The 25,437-nt window shown below is 46.4% G+C and overlaps 2 protein-coding genes across 7 annotated transcripts in view; one reads left to right on the plus strand and one right to left on the minus strand.

Annotated features, from left to right (window-relative positions):
• Nucleotides 1-8,041, plus strand: part of CPNE2 (copine 2) — a 55,794-nt gene extending 47,753 nt beyond the window's left edge. For all 3 annotated transcript variants that reach the window (XM_084533917.1, XM_084533918.1, XM_084533919.1), the window contains exons 13-16: nt 627-678; nt 2,071-2,204; nt 6,603-6,839; nt 7,441-8,041. In XM_084533917.1, coding sequence (XP_084390043.1) covers nt 627-678; nt 2,071-2,204; nt 6,603-6,839; nt 7,441-7,548 — 531 coding nt within the window. In that variant the 3' untranslated portion in view covers nt 7,549-8,041. The remainder of the gene's footprint in view (nt 1-626; nt 679-2,070; nt 2,205-6,602; nt 6,840-7,440) is intronic.
• Nucleotides 8,042-11,223: 3,182 nt separating this feature from the next.
• Nucleotides 11,224-25,317, minus strand: PSME3IP1 (proteasome activator subunit 3 interacting protein 1). 4 transcript variants are annotated; one of them, XM_084533920.1, is made up of 8 exons: nt 25,242-25,308; nt 23,900-24,070; nt 22,779-22,924; nt 22,500-22,598; nt 19,022-19,144; nt 15,292-15,424; nt 13,224-13,288; nt 11,224-11,991 (listed from the first exon to the last, which is right to left on the minus strand). In XM_084533920.1, the coding sequence occupies exons 3-8, from the start codon at nt 22,906-22,908 to the stop codon at nt 11,774-11,776; spliced, it is 768 nt and encodes a 255-aa protein (XP_084390046.1). In that variant the 5' UTR covers nt 22,909-22,924; nt 23,900-24,070; nt 25,242-25,308; the 3' UTR covers nt 11,224-11,773. The 4 variants fall into 4 exon arrangements, with proteins under 4 accessions (XP_084390046.1, XP_084390048.1, XP_084390049.1 ...); XM_084533922.1 differs by lacking the exon at nt 23,900-24,070 and having other exon boundaries at nt 25,242-25,317; XM_084533923.1 differs by lacking the exon at nt 23,900-24,070 and having other exon boundaries at nt 22,779-22,919; nt 25,236-25,313.
• Nucleotides 25,318-25,437: the final 120 nt, after the last annotated feature.

Raw genomic sequence — 25,437 nt, forward strand, 5'->3', positions numbered from 1 at the left:
CTGCCTGAGTGCTGGGGTGGGCACAGGGAAAGAGGCAGGAGGTTCTGCTGGCAGGGCTGGCACCTGCACAGGATGAGGGGCAGGGCACTGGCAGCACCTGAAAGGTGCCACTCCTGCATTCAGAGGCCAAACGAGCAGTTTGTAGGGCTCTTCTTCAGTGCAGGGCAAAAGGTCCTCCCTCCCACTCTGCCGTGTCACTTGCCAGGAGGTGGAGAGCCAGGTTGCTGCCAGAACTGGGGTTGCCTGTGATGTTAATTGAGATTTTATAACATGCAATAGGATGAAGTCATTTTTCCTAGTGAACAGTGAGCAGCCAGCGGGGAAGCCAAGCGGAGAAACCTGCTGTCACAGCTGTAAAGGAACTGATGGGATAATCTGAGGTGGATCCACGATGGGGGTGTGGAGGCTCACAGGAACCAGTCCGTCCTCAGATATTACTCAGTCCTGACCACGTTCATCTGCTCTGCTCCTGGTTGTGTTGCAAAGGGCTGGGAAGCATTGCTGGCCCCTCGGGATGAACTACCACGTCTGCAGCACCTGTGTGACTGCTGCGTTGGCTAAACTGGCAGAGAGCATCCTGTTCTGTGCTCATCACCGTGTTAATTCAGGTCTTTTCTTCTCCACAGGTATCCCACGAGTTTGCCATTAACTTCAATCCCACCAACCCGTTCTGTTCAGGTGAGCACCTGCCAGCCCTTTATGTGCCTTCAGCGTCTTCTGCCTTTCCTCTGCATTTCTCTGGTAACGTGTCTCAGGAGTTTTTCGAGGTCTGTTCAGAGACAGCCTCTAACGGTGAAGCAGAGCAAGTAATAAGGGTGCACTCAACAGAAAGCAGAGAAAATTTGGGGGTGTGTAGGAGGTCCCAGGGTAAAATGCAACTGGATTCAGACAGCGTAAAAATACGCCTTCGTTCTGCTGTCTGATGTGTCCTACCAGCCGTCTGCTCCTACAGCAAGCCCGTGAGAAACACAAGGGCTGTTTAGCAGATGGGGAATTCGGACTTAACGCTTCTGTATCTCATTTAGCAACTGCAAGCTGATCGTAGTCATTGTGAAATTGTTGCTCAGATCATAAATGGTAAGGGCTACCATGAACTGCGAAAGCTGTCCGGGTTGACCTCTGCTTCACCCCAGCAAAACTGGAGCTCAGTCAGCTTCCAGACTCATTCACTAGTCACTAGGTTATGAAGGCTTGTTATGAGCAGCTGCTTATCTGCTGTATTTGCTTCATTAAATCGCTCTCCAGTAGCTGTGAGGCTTTCTGTTTGACCTGATTTATTACAGGGTGCAGAGGCCACAGTCATGCAGCTCTGACAGTGACGATTCCTTCCCAAATAATTGATTATCGGCTGATTAATCGCAGGATTGCTCATTTGTTTAGTTACACACAGATGCACCTTTTCAGGAGATTATTTTCTGGGGAAACTGAGGCCAGGAAGGGAGGAGTGATGTGGCCAGACACCACCCAGCTGCCCACATGATGGGCAGGCAACTTGCTAGCATGCAGGCAGTTGTGGAGTCAGGGCTGAAAGGATGTGGGAACAATGCGTAAATCATGCATCAGCACTCGGTCTGGTGTCATAGCACAGCACCTGAAAATGGGCTGGTGCCATGTCACGACTTCCAGGTAGGACAGCAAAAGAGTCTCTGATGACTTGCAGGTCTGAGTGGTGCTTTCCAAACACAGCTTGGGTGCTCTGAGGGTGGTTCTGGGGCATTTCAGCTTCTGCACTACCTCCTCTGCCCTGTGTCTGCCTGCTTTTGGTTATGCTCAGAGACCCCAAGTTGCTTTTTGCTCCTCCTTTTTGCCTGATTTTGAGTTTTTTTGCAGAAACAAGGCCTCTCTTATAAGAGAAGGTCTGAGGATCTGCTACTGAGGAGCAAAGCTCTCTCCTCATTTGAGGAGAGAGAGATGACACTTGATGAGCTGGATGAGTTTTGGGGAAAAAATATTTCTAAGTTCAACCCCCACGGTCCTACTAGCCTGGCATGCTTGGAGTTTGGTATTAGGCTTGTGGCTGGCCTGGACTGTTGTGTGTTGTGACGTCTGGCTTCTCTGTTTTCCCTGCAGGCGTGGAGGGCATTGTCCAAGCATACTCGGCCTGCCTGCCGCACATCCGCTTCTACGGACCCACCAACTTCTCCCCCATCGTCAACCACGTGGCCCGGTTTGCAGCTCAGGCAACCCAGCAGGAGGCTGCGTCCGTAAGTCCATAAATCCGGATTTTCTCACGCTGCCGCGTTGCGTGGCCGCCTTGGGCCAGCATTTCAAAGCCAGTCCTAGGGTTTGGTGTCCCGAGCGCTGCCAGGTGGCTGAAGTGCCAGGTGGAGAGGACCCAGCAGAGGATTTAACCCACCCAGACCCCGCGGCCAGCAGCACTGCTCTGTGCTCTCTGCTGTTCTGCTGCCACCACAGCAGTGCCCAGGCCAGGCACTGCCCTCGCCTTTGGGACTGCGGGGTGGCTGACCCCGTGGTGTGTTCCTGTCCCCTGCTTTCACGTCAGGAGAGTTGAGGCTGCAGGAAAGCCACAAGGCTGTGGGAGAGGTGGTACAGAGCCAGGCTCAGCCCTGGCAATTTGTAGGAGAAAGTGCCTTGCTCAGGTTTAACAACTCCAACGTGTTGCCAGGTGGGAGGAACAGCCAGGAGGGTGGTGGGTTGTGTCTGCCTGAGCATCTCCTGGCTGCTGTGGTGTCACAGCTGATCTTCCTTCCCCAGCGACATGACAAGTTCGGCAGACAAAGCTGGCTTGCGAGACCAGACTATTTAGGGGAGCCGGGATGAAAGCTGCCTGCGAACAATTGTGGGAAGAGCTCCCCACCCCTCGTGGCTGACATGCATCTGCTGTTTCTTTGCCCCATGCTGGTGAATGGAAAGGACTTGAAGGAAAGTTAAAACTAACCCTGTCTGTGAAGCCCAGCCGTGGGCTCTCAGCTGGCTGTTGTCACTTCAGACAGACAATGTCGAGTTGTTGCAGATGCTTCTTAGGAAAAAAAAACAATGCAAAAAGTCTTTAACAGTCAACAGAACTGCAGCTGTAGAAAATCAGAAATTACTGGGGAGAGAACTGAGACAAGGGAGGGAAATGCCATGAGGTGGGCAGCCCTCGGATTGATACAAATGTCCTGAGCTCAGTGTGAAATGTTGGTCCCCTTGTCTCAGAAAGGATCCGGGAGCCTTGGAAATGGTAGAAAGAGAGGTGGCCAGAACATTCAGAGGCGTGGAGCAGCTCCCATGTGAGAAGTGGCAAGGCTGGGACCTTGGAGCAGGTTCCAAAATCGGGCTTTTGTGTGGTGTGGCACTGACAGGACTGTCGTGGGGACCACGAGGGGATTAGGTTGGTGGTGGGTGGTGCTGACGTAGTGCAGACGGGAAACAAGAGCAACCGGGCTGAGGTTCAGAGAGTGTCCTCAAACCTTTGGCTTATGTTGCTTCAACACAAGCAATTGGCGGGAGGAAGATCCTCTTGGATAAAACACCTCCCCCTGCTCTGTGAGGAGATCTGGGGAGATCTGGTGGTGCACACCCAGGATGGCAAACCAAGGAGAGCACCAGCCCCAGGGTTTCCTCTCTGGGAGGAAACACAGCACGACCAGCCCACAGACAGCTTGCCCGAGCCGTGCCATGCCATAGGGTGTTATCTTTATTCTGCAGCCAAATCCCAGCCTTGTCCTGGGAGGAGACCTTTGTGCTTTTCCCACTTGGATGACGTTGGGTGGCTCGCTTTTATCGCTGCTTTTCACACCAGTTGGAAAAACCGTGGGCTCCGAGCCAGGGCTGGGGTTCCCGCGCGGCCACTCCAGCCGCTCGTCGGGCCTTGAAGTTGCAGTTAATTAGCCCAGCAGACTGCTTGCATCCATATGTCAAAAATATGCTCGTTAGCACAGGGGCCCCCTCCTACCAGGCTGCGAGGCGGCAGCAGCGCGGTGTTAGGAGGCAGAGGCTGCAGCGGGGTTGTGGTTTGGAGACCTCCTGCCGGGGGCTCTGGCCTGCCACTGGTGGCTGAGGAGCCTTCCATGGGGAGCCGGGTTTTGCTCAGAGCCAGCTCAGCTGGGGCATCGTCCTGTGTGCAGACAGAGCTGGCTGGGGTTGAAAGCTTTCCTGAACGCAGCCTCTCCGAGAGGGCTCATTCTTCTGCCTTGCCTTCTGTGCCGTTGCTCTTCCCAGCTCCAGACACAAGGCATTGCTACCCTATTGTCTCTTTTTTTTGTTTGCTTTCTTCATTAAAGGAAGCCACTTCCTGCTGCTGCTGTTTCGAGGGGGTGCTCTTGCTGCCCACCACCCCCTCCCTCATCCTAACACCTCCTTTTCCATCTGCCCCCCTTTGAGACCTCCTCCCGGGAAGGCCGTGGGCTGCCAGTCCCCACGTCCATGCCCGGCACTTGCGGTGGGAAGGTCCAAATTGGGTTGAATTCAGTACACATCCAGGTGGCTCCTCAGCGTTCATTTTCTCTGCTTGTGTCAGTGGGGGAGGGAGAAGCCCACAGGCCTCGCAGCGAGCCGAGGCACTAATCATATGCAAATTGCACCCCTCCGCTGGCACTAATAGTTTAATCAAGGGAGATTTTAAATAATGTGCACCAAAGTAACAGCTCCGTCAGAGGCTGGAGACGGCTCTTTTTTGGAAGCACAAAGCGTGATTGATCAGGGACCTTGCTCCCCCGGGGGCCTTCTCCTCATCCAGCTGGTCTCAGCTGTGTGCAGCAGCACCACCCTCGGCGGTGCCAGCAGCAGCCCCATGGCGTGGGGACAATGGGGACAGCAGCCCCGCAAAGACCTCCCGTGGGCTGGTGAGCCACCACGAGGTTGTCTTCTGCGTGGTGGCCAGGCAGGAGGCACAGTGAGTGGGCCCTCACCGGGATCTGCACGCTTTGTCCTCCTGCTCTCACCTAATGTGGTCTTTCTGGACAGGCTGATTTTCTGCTCCCTAGTGGGTTATTCTGATATTGTCATAATTCATCTGGAGTGCGTCCAGACGATGCTCCAGTGCAGTGCCTGCTGGGGCCTTGCTTGTGAAGATGCTCCCCAGCCAGCTCGCTCTGCTGCAGAACCTCCGGGCTTTTAAGATGATCCCCAGCATCATCTCCTTAGCCTCTGAAATATGCAGTGAGAAACATTTGGTGAGCTCTGTTCCCTCTTTTCCTGCATACTTTCTAGTGTGCTTTTCTCTGATCCTATTATGGATTTCACACACACACACAAAAAGAGAATCAGAGAGAGAGAGAGCTTTCTTGTTTTATTCTTTGACCATGCTCAGAGGCCAAATTTGCACTGATTTACTCAGACAAAAAAGCAGGAGGAGGAAGGATGGAATAAGCTGGATTTTTGCCCATTATCAGTGTCTGTCTTTTAAATTTTACTTTCTCCCATTCAGGTTCACAAACAGGGTCAGGCCCAGCTGCTTGTCCTGCTTCCAGTGGCGACCAGTGCTGGCCAGGAGTATGAGAAAATGCTGGCATTTAATACCAAAAAAATGCATTGATGCTAGTTCTGGAATCCAGATACTTCATTCCTGTATAAATCTTCCCCTAGAAAACATTTCATTTTTCCCCCAGCTGAATTTTTGCCCTGTTTCAGATCCCTGCTTCCCAGGACATGTCCAGTGTCCAGCTGGCACCCCCAGCCTGTGATGCTGGGGGCAGGGAGCTGGTCCTGCTGCTGTGGCACACACAAATCAGAAGCAATGCCACAAACCCACCCTCATTTGTGCTTGGAGCATCGTGCTTGCTGTAGCACAAGAGAGCGTTGAGGGAAGAAAGCACTTAGGGAAAATTTCGGGAGACAAGATGTGGGCTGGAGAAAAAAACAAGAAAATGGGCTTTGGACTGTGTTTCTTCTGCTTTTCTAGGACGTCGTCACTGGTGGTTTTCAGAGGAAATGGAAAGAATGAGGAGAGGAACAAAGAGCTTTAATGCTCCTAAGTGCTTGTTTTTCCTCATTTCTCCACCACACGCAAGATGTGTAATGTGCCAAAATTGAACCATTACTTTCCCCTGAGGGGGAGGAGATGGAGGAGCCTTCTCAGGGGTCCTTGTGCTGCAGACTTGCTGTGCTGTGTCCAGCAGGACTGTCTGTCCATCCGTCTGCTCCCCCAGCTCTGCAGGGCACAGCAGCAAACTGGGCATGGGGAGGAAGAGACTGCATCTGCCAGTCGGACTTGTGTCAGGACTTGTGACACCGAAGCTCTGCAAAAGTTGGAGCTTTTTCCATCGCTAAGTAGAGTAAATGAGTCAGTGAGACCTCCAGCAGGAGGTTCAATTAGATTATGGATGCTTAGATCACATTAGGTGAGATTCAGTGGTCTGCACCAGCAGGCGCTGCAGGGAGCCCTCCCTCCTCCATGCCAGGTCCTTGCTGCGGCCACCTCCCAGTGGAGCACACGCAGGCAGTGCTGCCACACATCTTTCTATGGGAGGGGTGCTTCTTTGTGTGGCTTTTGTCTTTCAAAATCCAGAGGGAATGGGATCACCTGAGGTTTCTGGGTGCTGCTAGAAGGGGGCAACACCCGCAGCGAGTGCTCCCAAATCCCTCGGGTTGATGCGTTCCCCTGACGTGGGCTGCCTGCAACCCCGCTGAGCTCTGACCCTCTGCTCCCCTCTCCGCAGCAATACTTCATCCTCCTCATCATCACGGACGGGGTCATCAGCGACATGGACGAGACGCGCCACGCCGTGGTGCAGGCTTCCAAGCTGCCCATGTCCATCATCATCGTCGGGGTGGGCAACGCCGACTTTGCTGCCATGGAGTTCCTGGACGGGGACAGCCGGGTGCTGCGCTCCCACACGGGCGAGGAGGCCGTGCGCGACATCGTCCAGTTCGTGCCCTTCCGGGATTTCCGCAATGTGAGTCCGTGCCCCTGCCCTGTGCTGCTGGCAGGAGGCTGTGGGAGCCCTGTGCAGATGAGGGGATGGGGGCAGAAGCCTGGTCTCACATTTCGGGGGGTGTCTTTGGTCAGCCTGAGGTAGTGAGAGATGTCCCATGGCAGGGAGGGGCGGACAGGGTGATCTTCAAGGGTCCCTTCCAAGCTGAACTGTTGTGTGGTTCTCACCTTTTGAAGTGAGGCAACCCCAGCAGATGCTGAAAGGTTTGGGAGCCATTCAAGGGGCAGCCGGAGGCAAAAGGGTGAGCACTTGGCACGCTCCCACCGGGTTCTGCCATCTCCCAAGCTGCCTGCTTTGCCCTAGCTCTAAACCCCACATCCCATGGAGACGCACTGCCACTAACCGCCTGAATCAGCGCTGCAAGACACGCAGGGGCAGCAGCCAGAATTATCTCCTGGAAAGCAGACGTAGCACACAGAATACTCCCAGGTGTACAAAGTGCTGACAGTCACAGAGCTTCAAGGGGGTATTAAGCCTCTCCTGCATGGCAGAGCTTGGCAAGCCCTTGCCCAGTCCCTGTAGCCATCTTATGTTGGTGTTTCTTTTTGCTTTTTGCCTGCAGGCCCCCAAGGAAACACTGGCCAAAGCTGTGCTGGCAGAGCTGCCCCAACAAGTTGTGCAGTACTTCAAGCACCAAAATCTGCCCCCCATCAACTCGGAGCCTGCGTAGCGCCGTGCCCGGCGGCGCCATCTGCATGTCGCTGAAGTCTGTTGGTGCCACCGAGAGCGCATGTGCCACATGCTTTTAAATGAAGAATACCCTCCCTGAAACACACGGTTTTGTACTTTTTAATTTAATTGTTAAGTTCTTAAAACTCATCCCAGAGAAGCATCTGGATTCATTTTGTACAGTCCCAGCCTGAGGTAACACCAAGAGGCCAGCCGTGCCCTGGTCCTGCTCTGTTGAGTCACTTTTCAGTATTGAATGTACTTTGTATAATTTTAGTGGAACAGGATACAATTTTTACAATCAAAACTTGCTTTTTCCAAGCAATGAAATGCTTAATATATTATTATTATTATCATTCAATGAACTGGTCATTGTATAGGTCATGTATCTTTGCTGTACCTGTACCTCTGTCATGCTCTATGTTCATTTTTATACTGTGTACATGTTATATTTGTTATACTCAGGTTAATAAAGAAACTTGGACATTTAAAAACGTGTCTCCCATCTGGCCTGGTCTGGGAGCACCTTCCAAGGCCCAGAGGCCAGCGGTTTGGGTACTTGGGAGATCCTGGTCCCACAGCCCTTGCTCTTTGCAACCAGGATATTGGCGGCACTGTCCCTGCAAGGGACTGGGGACAGGTGAGCAGCATGGTGTGGTTTGCAGCCTCACAGGTGATGGTCCTTCCTCACTACCCATGGTTTAAGGCCAGCTGTAATTCTTTTTTTTTTCTTTTTTTCAGCTACAGTTCTCTCAAAAGCCACAAGCTCTCCTGGGAGCCCCAAAAAAAAGCAAAAAACCTGATGGGCACACCGATGGCAAACAGGCTGCTCCTCCAGGAGCTTTCACAGCCCCAGCGATGCAGCAGTAAGCGATGGGGCTGCTTCTGCACCTCAGCACAGGCAATGACCCAGCAGCACCACTCACCCCACGCTCAATGTTTTCGCTCCCTGTGCCCCAGGATCGCCCCTGTGCCATTAACAACGTGGGACCCTGTGGCACCTGGATTGATTCACCAAGGGTGGAGGTGACCTGCAATGTCCTGGGGGAGGCAGAGTCCCCCCCACCTCCCCATCAGCACTCAGTGCCTGAGCCAAGGTGTGCCTGGAGAAACTGCAGTGACCCTGCAAACTGCAATGGGGTATGGGAGGTCTGCCAGGACAGAAGCTCACCCTGCTGCACAGAAGATGGGTTGTGGTAGTGCACAAAGAGAGAAATCCTGCTCCAAGCAGTTCCTTTGAGCTACCGAAAGCCTTGTGCCATCTTCAGTGCTAATTGTCACTTTGTTCTGCTGTTAATTAGATTGGAGCCCTTTGAAGTTCACAGGTTAAAAAGTTGAATATAGCGCAGGCATGGCCAGTGAGTCAACCTTATTTTGGACTCAAGTAGATGACTTCCATTCTCCCTAAACCCCTTCCACCTCCAACTGAGTGAAGACTGGAGCCAATCCGTGTGTGTGTGAGCATGAGGCCCCATGCCAGCCTCAGCCTTGAGGGGAGGGGCGTTCTGCCTGGTGAAATATTTGCTTTGCAAAGCTCTCTAGAAGGAGAAAAAAAAACTGACATCAACCCTCTTCCAAATGGGGAAGCAGTATTTGAATGGTGACTTATTTAAAAATAACACTGTACACAGCTCAGCTGCCGGCCATGCAGGCTCTGAAACACTCAGCTTCCAGATCAAAGTCTGTAACCCTGGAAAAATACTTTCATAAGAAAACCTCGTATACAGCTGCACTAGCTAGTAAGCTCCTCTGCTAGTAGCATGTTTGTGAGGGTTTGTCATTTTTTTAACACCTCTCTGAAGCATTTAACAACGAACACAGACAACAAGCAGTTTATGAAGCTGTCCCTGGAGAAGAGATGAAGCACACACTACACGGTCATGCCTAAGAGAAGAAAAATCCTTAAAATGTATCTTAAGTCCCCCATGAAATGATGGAGCTACTGGATTCCTTCCCCAGCGTGCCGGCTCCAGGGCAGGGTTACTGCCACAGCTGCTACTTCCAGTTTGTCTCTGTGCTATCTGTCCCTTGCACGCTCCAAGCGCCAGCTATCTCGGAGTGCACGTAGGTATTATAACACAAACAACTTCCATCTGTCAGAAGGTGAATGGGCCCGACAGACTCACTGTCTCGCTGGGACTGCTCTGCAGTTTGCCCAGACGGGCCAGGCCACAAGAACAGCTTGCTGGAGGCAACTCAGGCTCAAAGGTTGGTGCTCCCCAAGCGCTGCATTCCTGCTCTTCTAGGAACAAGAGGAAAAAGGATTCTTTCATGCCAGCTTTTACTGAATTACATTCCCTCTTGGTCGTGTAGGGTCCAGCATGACCACCAGCACCCCTTTCCTGCTCACACCTGCAGTCCCTGTGGACCACCACAAATGCGCACAACTGGCTGCCAAATCCCATTCCATATTTCCACCTGAATCTAACAGCTTGGAGAGCAGCTGTACAAAAAAACAAAAAACAAAAAAAACAAAAAAAAACAAAAAAAAAAAAAACAAAAACCACAACATTTATGAAAATGGCCCCAGAATGCTCAGACAGGGCAGGCTGTTCTGACTTTCTAGAGACATTATCTGTCTAGCTTAACGCCAGGCACAGACACCTCCCCCTCTCACTCCAGCTACACAAGGCTCTTGCACATGCAACTTTGAACAGGCTTTTTTCGGTGCACCGCTTCCATTTCACTCTGTCGTTAAGTGTGATGAAAGTCAGGCATCAGAAGATCTAGGTATTTTCCACATAGAAGTACCATAATTATAGTAGCTAGGAAAGGTAACAGCAATTCTAGAGCAAATGAAAGAGGTGCCAGGTTGCCCAAAACAACGAGGAATTATCTTACACTCCTGATTGAGGGACAGTTTTGCAAACAGGAGGAGTATTTGGCTAAGGGTAGCTTAAGCATGAGCACAGCTCTCCTTGTTTCCTTTGGGAAAGTTCAACACGTGAGATAAGGCATGAAGCCCTTTGGCTTTCTCTGCTTTTATTCCATCTGCTGCCCTCCACATTGCTTAGTGTCACACACAGATAACTGCCCTTTGGTACACACACAAGAGTGTGTTCACTGAAGCTCATACGCTTCTGAGTCTAGTAAGCAGAGCAGGACTGCCACGAGGGAGACTGTCATAAAGACATTTCCACCTTTGCACACTGAAGTCCAGCTGTTCCAACCCACCAACTTCCCACTAGTGCTACGTGCATGCAGGGATGAAGAGGAAGCACCCTTGCCTCTCAGATTCGACGTCTTGCTCAGGTCTGTCTCCCTCATCCACACCACCTATAAACCATGAGAAGGTTTCTTAAATTCTACAGAACTTCAACAGCTGCCTGCCTTGTTACTGGAAAGGATGATGGAGTTCTCCAAATGCACAGAGGTTTGACTGAACTGGGATATCCCACCCACTCTTGTACTCACACTTCAGGATGCTCTGGCAGAAGAGCTGAATGACTTTCCAAGCACTGATGCAGGAGCAATGGGCTTTGAGTAGAACAGCCAACGACAGATTCTCTGAACTCATTCAGAACAAGAGTTTTGCATCACTGTCTCTTCATTTGTAGGAGGCTGGCTTGCACTTCTCTTGTACAGCAGCAGTTTGAGGAAGGGGCTGGCTGAGTAGAGCAGAAATTACTTAATGGAATGGGAACAACTATGAATGGCACGAGCCAAAGTAAAAAAATGCATTCAGAATGTCTTTAATCATGTAACACGAAAACTTCTTTACAGTGTCATGGCAATCTACACTTCACCATCTGCTTGATTTTTGTTCTGCCCCCATTTCTCAAATACAGAATAAAAATGACATTTTAAGAACAGAACACATGGCCGTTTCTACAAGACTTCAGTGCTTCAAGTGAGTATTTTTTTTTTGCCTGTTAGTCTTGTATAAACCTCTTAGACCATCAGAATTCTTTCCTTCCATAAGAATTTTAAAAGATAAGGCGCTCTCCTCCCTACTCCCAGACCTTAATTGCATTTCAAGGTGTGCCTTCTGGTTTAGGGTGGCAGCCTTTCTACCTCAGGCTCAGTATGAACCCCAGAAATGGAAAGTTGGGGAAGAAAAAAAAATATTTAACAAAAAATAAATTCAATGAGTTATTTTAGAAGTATCTGAATGTATTAAAGTTGAGAGGTTAGCTAGAAATATTATATCGGGCAGAAGGATGCATCAAGCATCCATCAGGGCTTTGGAAGATACTCTGCACTACATTACACACGGAGGGATTTTGTTATGGGCCATCAAAGAAACTGTTGCTACGAAAGACAGAAGAGACGATCTTTCCAGTGGAATTAATAGTGCCTTCGCTATCCGAGCTGGACTCCGAATCGCTGCTGCCCGAGTACGCGCCCAGGCCAGGCAGGATCCCAATGCAGACTGCTGCTGAGGGACAGTGGACTGTGGAGCCTCCCACTGAGCTGCTCCCCAAGGGAACACAGGACGGTTTTTCTGGAAGAGAGGTACCTCAGTCAAAAACAAGAGTGCAGAAAAAAAAAATAATAATAAAAAAAAATATATATATATTATATATATATACTTATACATATATATATATATATATATACACTTATATATACAATATATATATATATATATATTGTTTAATCAGCCCAGGAATTGCTGCATGCTATTACCATATCAGTGGATGATTGCAGGATTTAATTAAAGCGTAAGGCAGCTTTACACTGCACTAAAGCTATCCTGACAGGAAGGACTTGCTACCTCAGGAGATTTTTTTTTTTTTCATCATAGTTATGCCCAGCTCTACGCTGGCATTACATATTTTTATTCTAAAGTTGTCAGTTTGATGGTTGTCAAATGCCAAACCCACCAAATAAGAATAAATAGCTCTGCTTTGTGTAATTGATTTTTTTTTCTAATATAACAGCATAGTTGGGAAAAAGTTTCATTCCAGTGCTCTGCTAAGTCAATGTCTTCCATCTTCCACAGCTAATTAATTTTTTTCCGGTGTTCTGAAAGTTTACTGAACAGAAGGAGATTCAGGAAGTGCATTGGGTTGTCATTACACAACTGCAGCTCACCCTATTTGTGTCAGAGTACCTTGACAGCAAATCAATTGCAGCCCTGACAGCTAAGACTGAAATGCAACTTAATTTTTCTTCCTAGCTGCTCATAACTTTCTGAAATAAATTGGTTTCGGGACGGACAAGATCTCTTTGTAGCATGAGGAGTTAACAGTGGAGATATACAAATACACCAATTGCTGTGAAGAGGAAGGCAATGATCTGTTCTCCACACCTCTGGCTGATAGAGAAGCACTCGGCTCGTAATGCAGCTAAGGAGACTCCTACGAGTTTATCAGGTAAAACACTTTAAGGGTAAAATCAGTTCAGCATTAGAATGAACTGCCTAAGGAGGGTGCACAATCTCTGTCTGTGGAGATTTAAGAGCAGCTTAGACAGTCGTCTGTCAGAAATGGTTTAGGCAGGGGACAGACCAGTAACCAGCAGAGGTTCCTTCCAGCCTTACTTTCTACAAAGACTGTCAGTGCCTATAGTTACCATTTCTACTGCTTTAGCAGGTAACATGCCAAACAAAGTCTGTGCTGCCTGGCATAATGAAGGAGCAGAAAAGCAAATCCTCTATCAGATTTAACACTAAGTCAGTTGCTGTTCAGCTGAGAGGCAGACAGCTTCCCGACTGCAGAAACCAGGACGTACCTTGATTCTTTTCTTCATGATCAGTATCTAATTTCAACCTCTTCACGCTATTCCCACCATCTGAACTGTGGAAAAAAATAAGAAATCGTCTTGTTCCTCATAAGCAATCACTTCATTACTGTGAAGTTAAAAGTCACATTTTCGCCTCAAACACTACAGTGAATTCCAGCAGGGTCCCCTGGCACCATAACTGCTGTGAACTGGGGCTCCTCGGGGAATATGGCAGGATCCTGGAGTCACCACCCACACTGCATGTACCCTCTGTTCACCCAGGAAATAGAAACACGCCTCTGGGAATCCAAGCCAGTCCTCTTTCCCAGTAACCAGAGCTAACTGCAGGACTCCTATGCAGAGGGAAAACCCTAGAGGAGATCAGGAATGACTACATGAGTTTCGACCACCCCACGTAACGAGGGTTGACAGTAGCAAGCGGACAATTACCACACTTGCAGGTCCAATGTCAGTGTACTTCCCCTTCCAGGGTTTCTTTCACTCAGGCACGTAGAGACCCTGTTCTAAAACATCTAGAAATCTCACACCCAGTAAGTTTTGCAGCACTTCTCAGACATCTGCAGTGTCTGACCTAGAAGTATAAGGGGGACCCTTTTGGTTCCAAAGCAGTGCTTGGGGAAGGGAGCATTATTTGGGCTTCTGTCTCATCAGAGCTTCTGTAGCTCCTCCTTGTCACTGCTTAGTTTCTCTTTCATCCTCTTGCACGTTCCTGACTCTACGCCATCCATATAAACAAATGCTTCCCAGCTTCAGCTGTGATGAACTGAAGTGATGAAGTACCAGCATATTTGTATTGTATATGTATTAACTCTTTTCTGTCCCTGTCAGGACACAAAGTCCAGGTGAAAGGTCACTCTGTGCAGGGAGGTTTCATTAGTAAAAGTCCTGTGCAGGCAAACTACAAAACTCTGAGAGCAGATGTTGAATTCATGCTACGCCCGGTTTTGGCTAGTTTGCAACAGAAAATAAGACAGCAAAAATAGAAAGAAAGTCTGTGATGGCACTGACATGTCACAGTTAAGATGCTCTCTCCAAATAGATGCCATCTGCAGGCTTTAGATGTGCCATTAAGCACACACCATCTCCTTCCCTACATCCCACTGTGTTAAGCAATAGTAGTTACAGCAAAAAAGCATTGTTGGCTGCTTTCTATCACTTAGGTTGTTTTGTTTTTGTTTTCCCCTCCCCCTAAAAAAGCCAAACTACCCAAACCCCCATAGACTTAGTGTAGAAGAGCTTAACTTCAGTTTTCACAGCCACGCAAGCACTGCTGTACAGGTAGCTAAACATTACTCTGTAACTTCAGCTTCTAAAATAATCTCTCATTCTCTGGGACAGATTCAAAATCAGTGCCTGAATTTTTAGATGTCAGATTTGTTTTAAGTACTAGATGATTCGTCCGGGAGAAATAAGTCTGGTCCCAGATGCCTAATTTTAACACAACCCATAGCACATCAGCAGCTGTGTTTGCAGGCTAAGATCAAAATAGCAAACAAATTACACGGCCAACTGCCGTTCCCTCTGGGATGGAAAGGGTGCTGATGTATCAGTGCATGTCAGTGAGGAACATGGGAAGTTTGTCTGATGACCTTGGGATTAAATTGCTGCACAAAGTTCTTCTCTCACAATGTACATCCTCCCCACGCTGCTCCCAGCAATAACTAAGATAATAAATTTTCAACACAGATAACATAGGTTGATAGAATATGCAAATCTGAGTCAAACTGCACGAGTGGGGTTAACACTGATATTTTCAAAGAGTTGTAAAACAGATTGCCTCTAGGAACCCATAGCAGGATTGCCCAAGCCTGGCAGTCTAGAATGAAGAGCCTACCCACTTGCTTTACACATGCTTATCTATTTGAATTGCCTCATGTTTCTCCAACAGTTTGTGAGAACCTATGGAAACAAGGCTGGTCTTTTCTTGTACCTCCCCCCTTTTTTCTTTAGGGCTAAGGTTCACACCTCATTCTCTGGAGGCAGTTTTGGCCTGCCTCCCTTTACACTGCTAACTAGGTTCCCATTCCTCATGCTTTTATAGAGGTGTGAAACTAACCTTCTGTGTTTCACAGCTCCTGCCAACAGCTTTGCCTGAGAGAATTTGTTCTTGTTTTCCACTGACTTCATGGGCAATTTCTTCTCAGCTTCCTTCTTTGGGTCCATACTGACTCCCACTTTGGTGAGAGTGCTGTGAATTAAGGGTTAAGGATCAACCAGGAAGGAAAGGAGAAAACAGACACTTTCTCCCTGACATACTTAGCCAGCACTGCTGACAGCAGCAACTGAAGTTCATTCACATCTCCTATCAAAAGCAAGTTATTTGTAATGTCATTTAGCTGGCACATTCGGTCAGGAAAGAAGAGACTTCACCCTCTGTGTATCAATACCAGCTCTCCTCTCAAATACCCCCAGGCAGCAGATTAGGAGCTGCTGTTCAGGAGTCAGAAAGGTCAAACACCCAACACATCCAGCACCATACATGTACATTGCCCTGTCTTTTCCTGAAGGTCTTAGGAAAGAAACGAGGTCAGACTGGGCCAAAAACAAATAAGAAAAAAGGGCAATCCAGTACTTCCCCCTTTGATCTCGACCAACCCATTTGTAATTCAAATTTGCTGCTCTGATCCCTAATCCTTAAAAAACACTAAGTAGTAATATGTGGTCTCAGCTTCAATGCTCAAACCTCTCTTAGGCTGAACCCAGCAGACTTCAGCCTACCAAAGCGAAACAGCTCAATTTTCTGTATCAGTATTTATCAAGATAACTTTTCAACCCATCTCTGTACGAGTCACAAGGCCATTGCTGCCAGTAACAGCAACCTCAAAAGGAAGGAGACAGATCTGATTACGGGTGCATGTGTTCAAACATTCACCCAAAAGACTGCACGTAGCAAAGGAAAGTTAAGCTAATTTTAAAGGGTATTTGTTTACACCATTAAATCTAGCTTTCCACCAGTTTATTCTCTGACTACAATTTCATTGCCCAGCCAACATAACCACAAGCCCCGAGTTTCACAGGTGTGTCCCACCTACTGCACATAAATGCTGAATAGTGAAATTTCTATTTATGGACCATATAGTTAAGGTCACAGCCCTTTCAACTCCCCCTCAACATCTGCAAATTAAAAATCAACGCCTTGTTTTGAAGTGGCACACTCAAAGTCACCAAACACTTTTAGATTTTGCTTACTTGATTTTCCTAAGGATACAGCAGCAACCCAGACTGCTCCCTACCTCAACTAACCTGACTCTCCTCAGCCCAAACCAGACTGTTCCAACGCCTATCATGGCACAGGAGTGCCATCCTGTGGCTATCAGAAGCAATCTGAAAGCGCATTGTGTCACAGAGTTTGATGTTGCAATACACGATTCCACACACCGCAGCTTTCAACTTCCACATTTAAGTTAATGACCATATTACAGTGTAATATTGCACCACAAAAGCCTGATTGACAAACCCAAAAACTTTTAAGAGACAGAGAACTACAGGCTTTTCACTTCTATCCAGGATGCCATTCTCCTAATACTCCCGATCCACCAGAGACAGCACGTTTTAAGAGACTTTATAAGTACTGCTGTCATTAATGGATGCAACACTTTACCTAGCCAAGAAATGTCTCAGGAGAACTACATTAAAAATAAACAGCTCAATCAAATATCATCTGCATTTAAAAATGATGTCCTACAATACAGCCTGCTTCTTGGAGGGGATTTCTACACTTGGGTTATAAGACAAGAAGATGCTGCTCTCTAACACTTCTTTGAACTGGCTTAAAATAATCAATCTTTAAATCTTTAAACAGTCAGACCAATGCTGAAAGGGCAGGGTAAGGAGCAAAATAAACCTAGTTATTCATATAAGAGGAAGCAAAATTCCTATGCATCCATGCACATGAACTTCTTATGCCTGAGAGTGCATCAAAGTATTCCAAGGCGTGTTTAGCATTAAGATGTATGGTTTCATGATTGTTTGACCTTAAAAAAGTAGGGAAAAAAAGAAAGAAAAAAGCTCTGGGGTACAATATTGACGTAAGTTTTTACTATGGAGTTAATGCCTCTGGGTAGCTTAAATTGGATCTTTCACCAGGAAAATGACCATATAATCAAACCCATTGGGTTGACATTCCATTTACCAGTTTGGAGGAACTCCTGCACAGCGCCTAATGACCCAGCACATTTAGCAATGCCCACTGCATTCTGTCACCATAGTGACAAACCAGTAGTAAAGGTCTACACATGCTCAACGCTGAAAAAACACCTTTTACATTTTGAAAGAATGCCACCAAAAATTTTAAACCCACGTGCCATTTTGCAATTTGCTCTGGAGGTGCTTGCAATATTATGTTTAAAAAAGTCAAAAGGAACAAGTTAATGAATGGGAAAAACTCAGCTTCTCACAAAATGAGGTGACTATAAAGCATCCTCTCTCTCTCCCTCCAGCCCATTAGCAGTAAGTTCTACAATTTACAGCAAGACTTTGGATATAAAGCTGGCTGATTCTAAGACTGCAAAGATTGAGGTTCAGTATGCATGTAGAGGCCCTGCTCTGTAAATTCAGGGATCAATGTGTTATGTGGCTAATTCAAGACAACAGCAGGTTCCTTCTGGGCTGGTATGGTTCACCCCTGGATGTATGTGACCTAACTAGAACTGTCAGCTGCTTCCACAGCACGATCTTATACTGCACATCCCTGCATTAGCCAGACCCTCAAGCAACTGCCACAGAACCTAAATATATCCTATGAATACCCCATCAGCAGATCCAACAAGCCAAGGAAATATGCCAAGTCCATCAGCCAACTATGGCCTACTTCTGAAGTTTAAAAAAAAAAAAAAGTAATTAAAATGCATCTGTATTGCCTTTTCATAAATGAATTTCTTTGTAGCATTGGTGCTACTTAGCTTTATTTGCTGAATATTTTGCTCACCTCATAAATACGAGCTGCTTGCTCTTCTTTCAGTCTTCAAACTCTTTCATTTACACTAAAGAATCCTGGAGAACTTGCACTTCATTCACTGATGACTTAAAGCAACAGTTTTCATTAGAAAGCAAAGGAACCATCACAGATGAGGTAAAACCTCACAAAACAGCATTGAGCACAGAGAGCAATCCTAAAATCATTCCCAATGTTCCCTGTTTGGCACTAAAGAAAAAGCACCCTATACTGCTCTCTAGCATGTCTTTGTGAGGAGCTGGCACTTAAAATGGAACCGGCCTGTTTTTAGTACTGCCTAACATCTGTATTTCCCAGAGCAGCTGAACCTTCACGGCCACTGCCTTCCCTGAAGAAAGTCAGTGTATCCACACAGCTGGTTCACTTTCATTTAATTTCTCATCCTGCAGCTATCAGCAAGGGAAAACAAAGCTAATACTTCAAGAAGAATAACAGAAAGAGCAACTACAATGTTATTTCAAACAGGTACATTAAAAACGGCCGATATGCAGTTGGCTGCAAGACAAGAATACTTATGGGAAAAAAGCAAAAGATGAGAAGCAGTAGGCTTTCTTCCTTTATGTTCTTCTCTTTTTAGCTATGGTATCAGTAAGAAAAAAAAGAGTCAACGCGGAGGGAGAGAGTGGGAAAAGTGTTGAAGACAGAGAGTGGGAATCAAACATTACTGCGGGAGAGCCAAGCTACAATAAAAACATTCAACTTTAAAAAGCTATCACTGCTCATGTTCTGTAAAGCAGCTGTATTTATATACAGAATGTGAATGACAGACCAAAACTACAGCCCAGACTCTTAACCCCCTATATATAGCCACCAGCTATATTAGCAAAGGATATTCTGTATTCATTTAGTTCTTTCATCTCTTCTTCTCTTCGTTGCTTTTCTATTAGCTCTTGCTGCCGAGAAACCTCATCAAGGAAATTTGTCTCATCTTCATCTAAGCCTCTTACCATATTTTCTGAAAAAAGGAAGAGAATGCATATTAATAAACTCAAGCCATCCGGGAAGCAGCCATTCACCTTGCATCACTTTGCCATTCTTTTAGGACAATTTTCATCCGGCAATTTCAAACTGCGCTGTGAAATTTACCAGCCGTACCCTGCAGATGATATTCCTAATATTGTGCAAAATATTCTGCCTCAGCAAAGTCACTGGGAATGCAGGGACTAGAGTCCTGGGTGACTGAGTGAGGCGTGCACTCTAGCACTTGCACTGTCTTGCCAAGTAATGGGTACAAACCAGACCCCACAAAGGACAAGCTACCTGCTGCCTTCTCTAATCACCAATACTTTATGGTTGAAGATACTGGATGCTAACAAGCCCAAACTCTTAAACACTTCTACAAGAAAAACCACAACAGACTAACACAGTTCAGCCACAACACCATTACTACAGAGAATAGTAAGGCAAAATGTGTAGGAGCAGTATAATACTATTAAACTTGCTGATACAATTCACAAAAGCAGCCTTTTCTTAATGCTGAAATGTTATTTGGAATAAGTTACATGAAACAAATAATAACCACATTAAGTAATGATATAATTCTTGTTTTGGTTTCAGACATGAAGTTTTAGGCTGTCTCCTTAGAGTCTGTTCTTAACCCAGTAATTGGAAAAAACACATTACTTCTTCCCCAAAATCTCACCTCCAAATAAGACGTACATTTTCTTAAAGCAAACAATTATTTACTTAACTGATGTTGATGCCTGTTACAAACAAATAAATAGACACCAGACAATTCTTATCTTCCTATTAAAACTGAATTCTCTCTAAACATGCTACCCTACTTTAAAGAAAGTAAATGCTACTGCAGTAGGAAGGTCTTTTACTTTGATCTGCAAATGCTCAACATCTCCCCCATCAAAATGATTTATTTAGAGAGGTAGTAAAAATTACTTGTTAGAAAGACCAAGTCTTGCTGCTTGTAGTCAGTCTGAGAAAACCCAAACACCACCTTGTATTAAATTTCATAAGAGGATTGTTAGGCCTTTACATGAGGCAGATGTATTTTTTTTAAAATCTTCACCCACATAGTCAAGTCCTACTCACTCAAATGAAAAGCTAAGAAATCCATTTACACCGATAATCGGGAAGCTTCTGTCCCTGACAGAAAAGGTCTAGAAATCAGTTACATGTATAATGTGAGGTTACTTTTTTACAGACTGCTCCTGAATCTACAAACAGTAAACTGTAGCATTCATTCCTGACAAGGATTCCTTCAAACAGACAGCAAGAGCTGTCAAAAACTGGACGTTTTCTGAACTAAGAGACATGAATTCATTTCATTCTTTGTTTGCCTGATCTACAAAGATGCAGTGACAGAAATCCCTAGAGCTGGGGAGATTCTCTACTACTAAATAGTGCTCTAGTAGGTTTTGTTCTCCAGGCTCGCAGGTCTATGTTATTCTGCAGGGGCTGTCTTAAAATTAGTGGTTGGTTTGCTTCTCGTAGCCCCTTTTTACAGATGCTTCTCATTCCAGTACTCGGTTTACAAATTTCCTGTACCAAAGGGAAGATGCTGCAGATGTAATATAAACTGGCAAAGGAAACAATTAATTTAGACATGCCTAGGCTGGTAGCAGTCAGATTTCTGGCAGACAATTAGACAAGAATTGCTTAGTCACATTACCAAAAATGACCTGGATCAAACGTTACTGAAATAAAATCTAAAAACTCTCCACTTGAAAAAAATTCTGTGGGTACAGTTGAAGACTTTAATGCACTGATGCTCCTACCCGTACTTTCCATTTTTCACCACTAAAAACTACAAAAGAAAATTAAGAGACAGGAAATGACTTCCATTTATCATTATTTTGGTTACCATCAGTGTTCAAAAAGAAAAATTTTTAAATAGTTTTTCAGAGGATACTCCTATTATTTTTCATTTAAAAGACTAAAAAATGTAAAGATAAACATTGGAAGACATTCTTTCAATACTGAATAACCTAGCAAAGAGAAGAACTGTTAGTATGCATCCCTGGATTTTATCTACACAAAAGGATTAAAGTTTGTGTTTAAACAGACACAAGTATTAGTATTAAGGTGTTTCTCTCCTATGTTGCATCATCAGTTCTGACTGATGAGAATGCAGGAATGTACAACTTCTTCCCTACTCCACTAGAATTCCTATAGATATAGAAAATATTTATGAATATTTTATGGCAAAATCAGAGACAAATCTTGTCACAAATGGCCATATTGGTTTGAACTCTGATGAGGTAAACAAGTGATCCATAATGCACCCATCACTGATCTTTACGTAGCTCTTCCCATTTATTTTCTCCCAAAGAAATTTGGATTCTGAGGTGGTTCCAAAAGCATCTGCTACAACACTGGCAAGGCTGTTACAGTAATTAGTAATGCACTTGACAGCATCTGCAGCACCAGGGAGCATTACCTCGCAGGACTCAAACATTTTGCCATCGCTAGAGGTTAAGCATTGTTTTGTTGCATCCCAAACACATGATAATTTCTAGACAGAATCCAGTCCTGCAAAATGGAGCTTAAAAAAATACAATAGCTTGAGGGTAAGGATTCCAGCTAAAGAACCAAAATCGATCAGAACCCACCTTAAAATGGAGTCCCACAGTATCATCCTCATTTCTCTTTAGATAAAGCCAATAGCTCCCTTTTTCCCCAAATGGTTGACTAATAATTTTCTAGTTCTCATTACCATCTTTGTACTCAGCAGCACACATACAGGTGATACAAAGCAAAGGATTTTTCTGTAAAACTAGAAATTCAAACATCAATAGTAATTAGGTTTTAATTTCACTAGAAGTTCAATATCTACTTTTTGAAGAATCAACTCCTGTATGTTTACATCTTCCAAACACTAATCTTGAGCCTCAAATCACTCAGTAAACTTTGAGTCACCTAATTATGGCTAGGAAATGTAACACCTGTTGCAACAGATTTTTTTTTATCGATTCAAATAGGATGGTCTTGTGTTAAAGCATGAGTTCAAGTCACAAAACCACATTGCATTGCCACTTTTCCATGAATTGGTACCAGAGCTTTTTTGTTTTCTTTTGGTTTACGTGCAAAATAAGCCTCATATTCTAGACATTACAGGAATGCAGCTTAAAAAAGGTAACCGACTTTTGAGTTTCACATGTGTGTAATGCTGTCTTGGTGCATAGAACAGTATGTTACTCGCAGGAATATCTTTGAATACTTTCCTCAAATCTCAGTTTCCCTCTCAGAGAGGAACAAGACATGCAGACATGTCCCTTAGATGATGTATACAGCTGCTGCACACAAAACGTGCAGTGAGCTGGGTTTTGTTCAAAGTAATAAATGGTGGTGCTTACTGAATTTAAACTGCTCCTCAAACTCCTGCTGCTTCTTTTCTCTCTGTTCCTGAAGTCTTTCATACAATGAACGTGGGTCATATGCCTCCTCTGGGCATTCTGTAAGGAAGGAGCAAATCAGGAAATTAGGTTATGTGTAAAAAAACAACAGCTCTTAGCTTCTTCATGTGAAAACCTTTTGAACTTGTACAATACAAGCTACTACTTTTACTTCTGTTCTCCATGTACGTGAAACATTCTCTGATCTCTTTCCTTCAGTTATTAAAATCTATCCGATACCTTCCGGATCTTCAGGTTTTCGGACCTTTTCCCATTCCTCTTGCCTTCTCTTTCGCCGTTCCTCTAGCTCCGCTTCAGATACAAACCTCTTGTTAATCACAAGGTCGGCAGTACCATCTCCCCCATCCATTGTGGAACAGCCTGTCCTAAAAACACAACACGACATTAGGACACCCCCTGAAAAGAGACCCGCTACACTCAGAAGGTTCTTTGCAAGAGAAAACGGGTGGAGGCTAGAAACTAAACACGGAGAGCACTTGATACTGACTGGTAACGAACATTCCTCAGTTGCACATCTGCTGCAGGGGCTTTTCGGAAGCAGGGACATGAACAGTATACCACAATGTAAAGCAGATATTACTATCACATCCTTACACCATAGTCCAAAGTCTCAGAGGCACACTTTTAAGACAAATAAAATTAGAGGATGAATAACAACTGCAGCTGGCTGAAGACAGTAAGCGCCGACTGAGATAAGCACTAACTGCGTGAGTGATAGCACCTAAGGCTGATGGCATCACCTATTACTCCTCCTTTACTCTTTCTGCTAATTACATCTTTCCTGTTAGTTGTCTGCCTCAGGCCACCTTTCCAGAAGTCCTATTTCAATGTAATTTTCCCCACACCGCCTTGGATTTACCTTATTTAAAAAATAAAAATAAATTTACAGAAACCCGCATCCCCACTCCTTTAATTCCAGTTCTTATACCCCTCTACTCCAAGGAAAGGATATGACATTTGTTACACGAATTCCTTTCACTCATCCTGTGAAAACTTGAGAAAGCTTGCCTATTTTCAAGGAATTCAATACATGAACATATTTCACTTTTCTAAGAGCTTAACAGTGAGACTTCAGCAATTACCAACTAAACTTCCTGATCTTCAAAAGCACCCTGCACCTCTGCATCACACAGACTGTGCACATCATCCCTGAAGAGCACGTGGACGTGCCCCAGTCTAAGCCCATCCCAGGCACGGCTGCAGGCACCCTCCTGTGCTCCGACAGCTCACCAGCAGAACGCAGGCAGTGCAGAAAACAAATATGTGAGGCGAGGTGCCTGGAGCCAGACCTGGCCACACTGCACTGGGGGAGCTAGCGGGGAGCAGGGTGTGAGACCAACCTGTGTCAGGTCTACAGTGCTCAGCAGGTGAGGGAGGGAATTCCCTTGGGCTAAAATGGGGCTGGGATTAGAAATCTGGACAGACTCTTCACATGCTGCACCGCCTCCGCTGCTTTGAGCTCCTGATACCCAAGGACTAGGCCCAGGGTGGAGATGCACCAAGGAATCAGCCTAAGAAGGAAACACGAGGTCTTAAGATCCACAACCCCATGATGAAGTAAGGCCAAGCTGCTTGTGCTACTCAAGTGCCTCCCAACGAGATTTATTCTGGCAGCTCCATGCTAAAAACTAGAGGAGGAACAAAACTTGTTTCTTACATCACGCCCCTATACACAAGCACAATATAAACACTGCCCCAATAGCTATTCAGCCAAAGGCATGCTAACAGCGCAGTTACTGCCCAGTTCCTTCATATTTCCTTGATGTAACTTCAACAAGTACCTCAGGACTACAGATAATTGCCCCCTGCACTGCTAATTACTGTCCATTTCGGACCTCACCCTGCTTGCATTTCAGCGCTGGAAGAGAACCCAGTCCATTTATTCTTCCAGGAAGGGCGGGATGCAGTAACTCAAATAATGGAAGGAACCAGTTTACCGCCCATCTTCCACACCACAACAAACCCACTCCAGCAGAAAGCAGTCCTGAAATTCTCACGAAAACTGACACTTTTATGAGGTTCTGTTTGCAATACAAACAAAAAATTGAGATCACAGAAGAAACCCAGGTTGGACACAGTACAAATACTTGTTAGATGCATGATGCATTTTTAAGGTGGGAATTATCAAAACGAGACAAAAAAGGATTTTCTTTTAAGAAGTGGGGCAAGGAAGGCCTGACCATGGGGTGGTGATTTTCCTTTTTTTTTTTTTCCCAAGTATGACAAATACCCGTTATTAAGATGAGTCCAGCTTCCAGAACACACAGAACGCCTGCTCTTAGAGCGTCACTTCTGACAGTGGCTGGAACTGGAAACCTTTGGAGAACGTGAAGGTTGGACCTCCCTCCTGAACACAGGCCCTAACCGCACGGCTTCCCTTCTTCCTCAGACACTGCCCAAACAAGGCAGCCTGCATCCCCGCTCACCCCACCTCAACCTGCCCGTTTGGACAGGGAACAAAACGCTCTGACAGAACGGCGACAAAGCCAAAAACGAAGCGGAACAGCCTCCCGCTGCCCCGGCCCCGCGCCGCCAGCCCCGGGAAGCGCCTCACACGGCCCGAGCGCAGCGGCCACCCCGGGGCCCGCTCCCGACCCCGCTCCTCAGCGGCCCCGCGCCCCGTCCCCGTCCCTCCCCCCCCCGCTCCCGCCCCCGTTCCCGTTCCCGTTCCCGTACCCGTGCCCGTGCCCGGGCCCCGTCAGAGCGAGCGGCGCGGCCGGGCCCCGAGCGCCGCCATGCAGCAGGCCCAGCCCCCCCCGCCCCGCTCGCCCCGCCCCTTCCGCCCCCAGCGGCGGCCAATCAGGGGAGCGCTTCCTGAGGCAGAGGAGAGGGAGGGGGCGCGGGGTGACGTCACACAGGGGCGGGGCGATGGGGCGGT

This window comes from Aythya ferina, assembly GCF_964211825.1.
Source record: "Aythya ferina genome assembly, chromosome: 12".
NCBI lineage: Eukaryota > Metazoa > Chordata > Aves > Anseriformes > Anatidae > Aythya > Aythya ferina.

Bases quoted from the DNA above. Each gene is read 5' to 3' on its own strand.
- PSME3IP1 (XM_084533922.1), bottom strand. From the start codon at position 22,908: ATGGATGGGGGAGATGGTACTGCCGACCTTGTGATTAACAAGAGGTTT. The intron at 13,289-15,291 runs GTTAGTTTCACA...TTTTTTCCACAG, and splicing joins GGAGCTGTGAAACACAGAAG to TTCAGATGGTGGGAATAGCG. The intron at 11,992-13,223 runs GTACGTCCTGGT...CCTCTCTTCCAG, and splicing joins TCATGAAGAAAAGAATCAAG to AAAAACCGTCCTGTGTTCCC.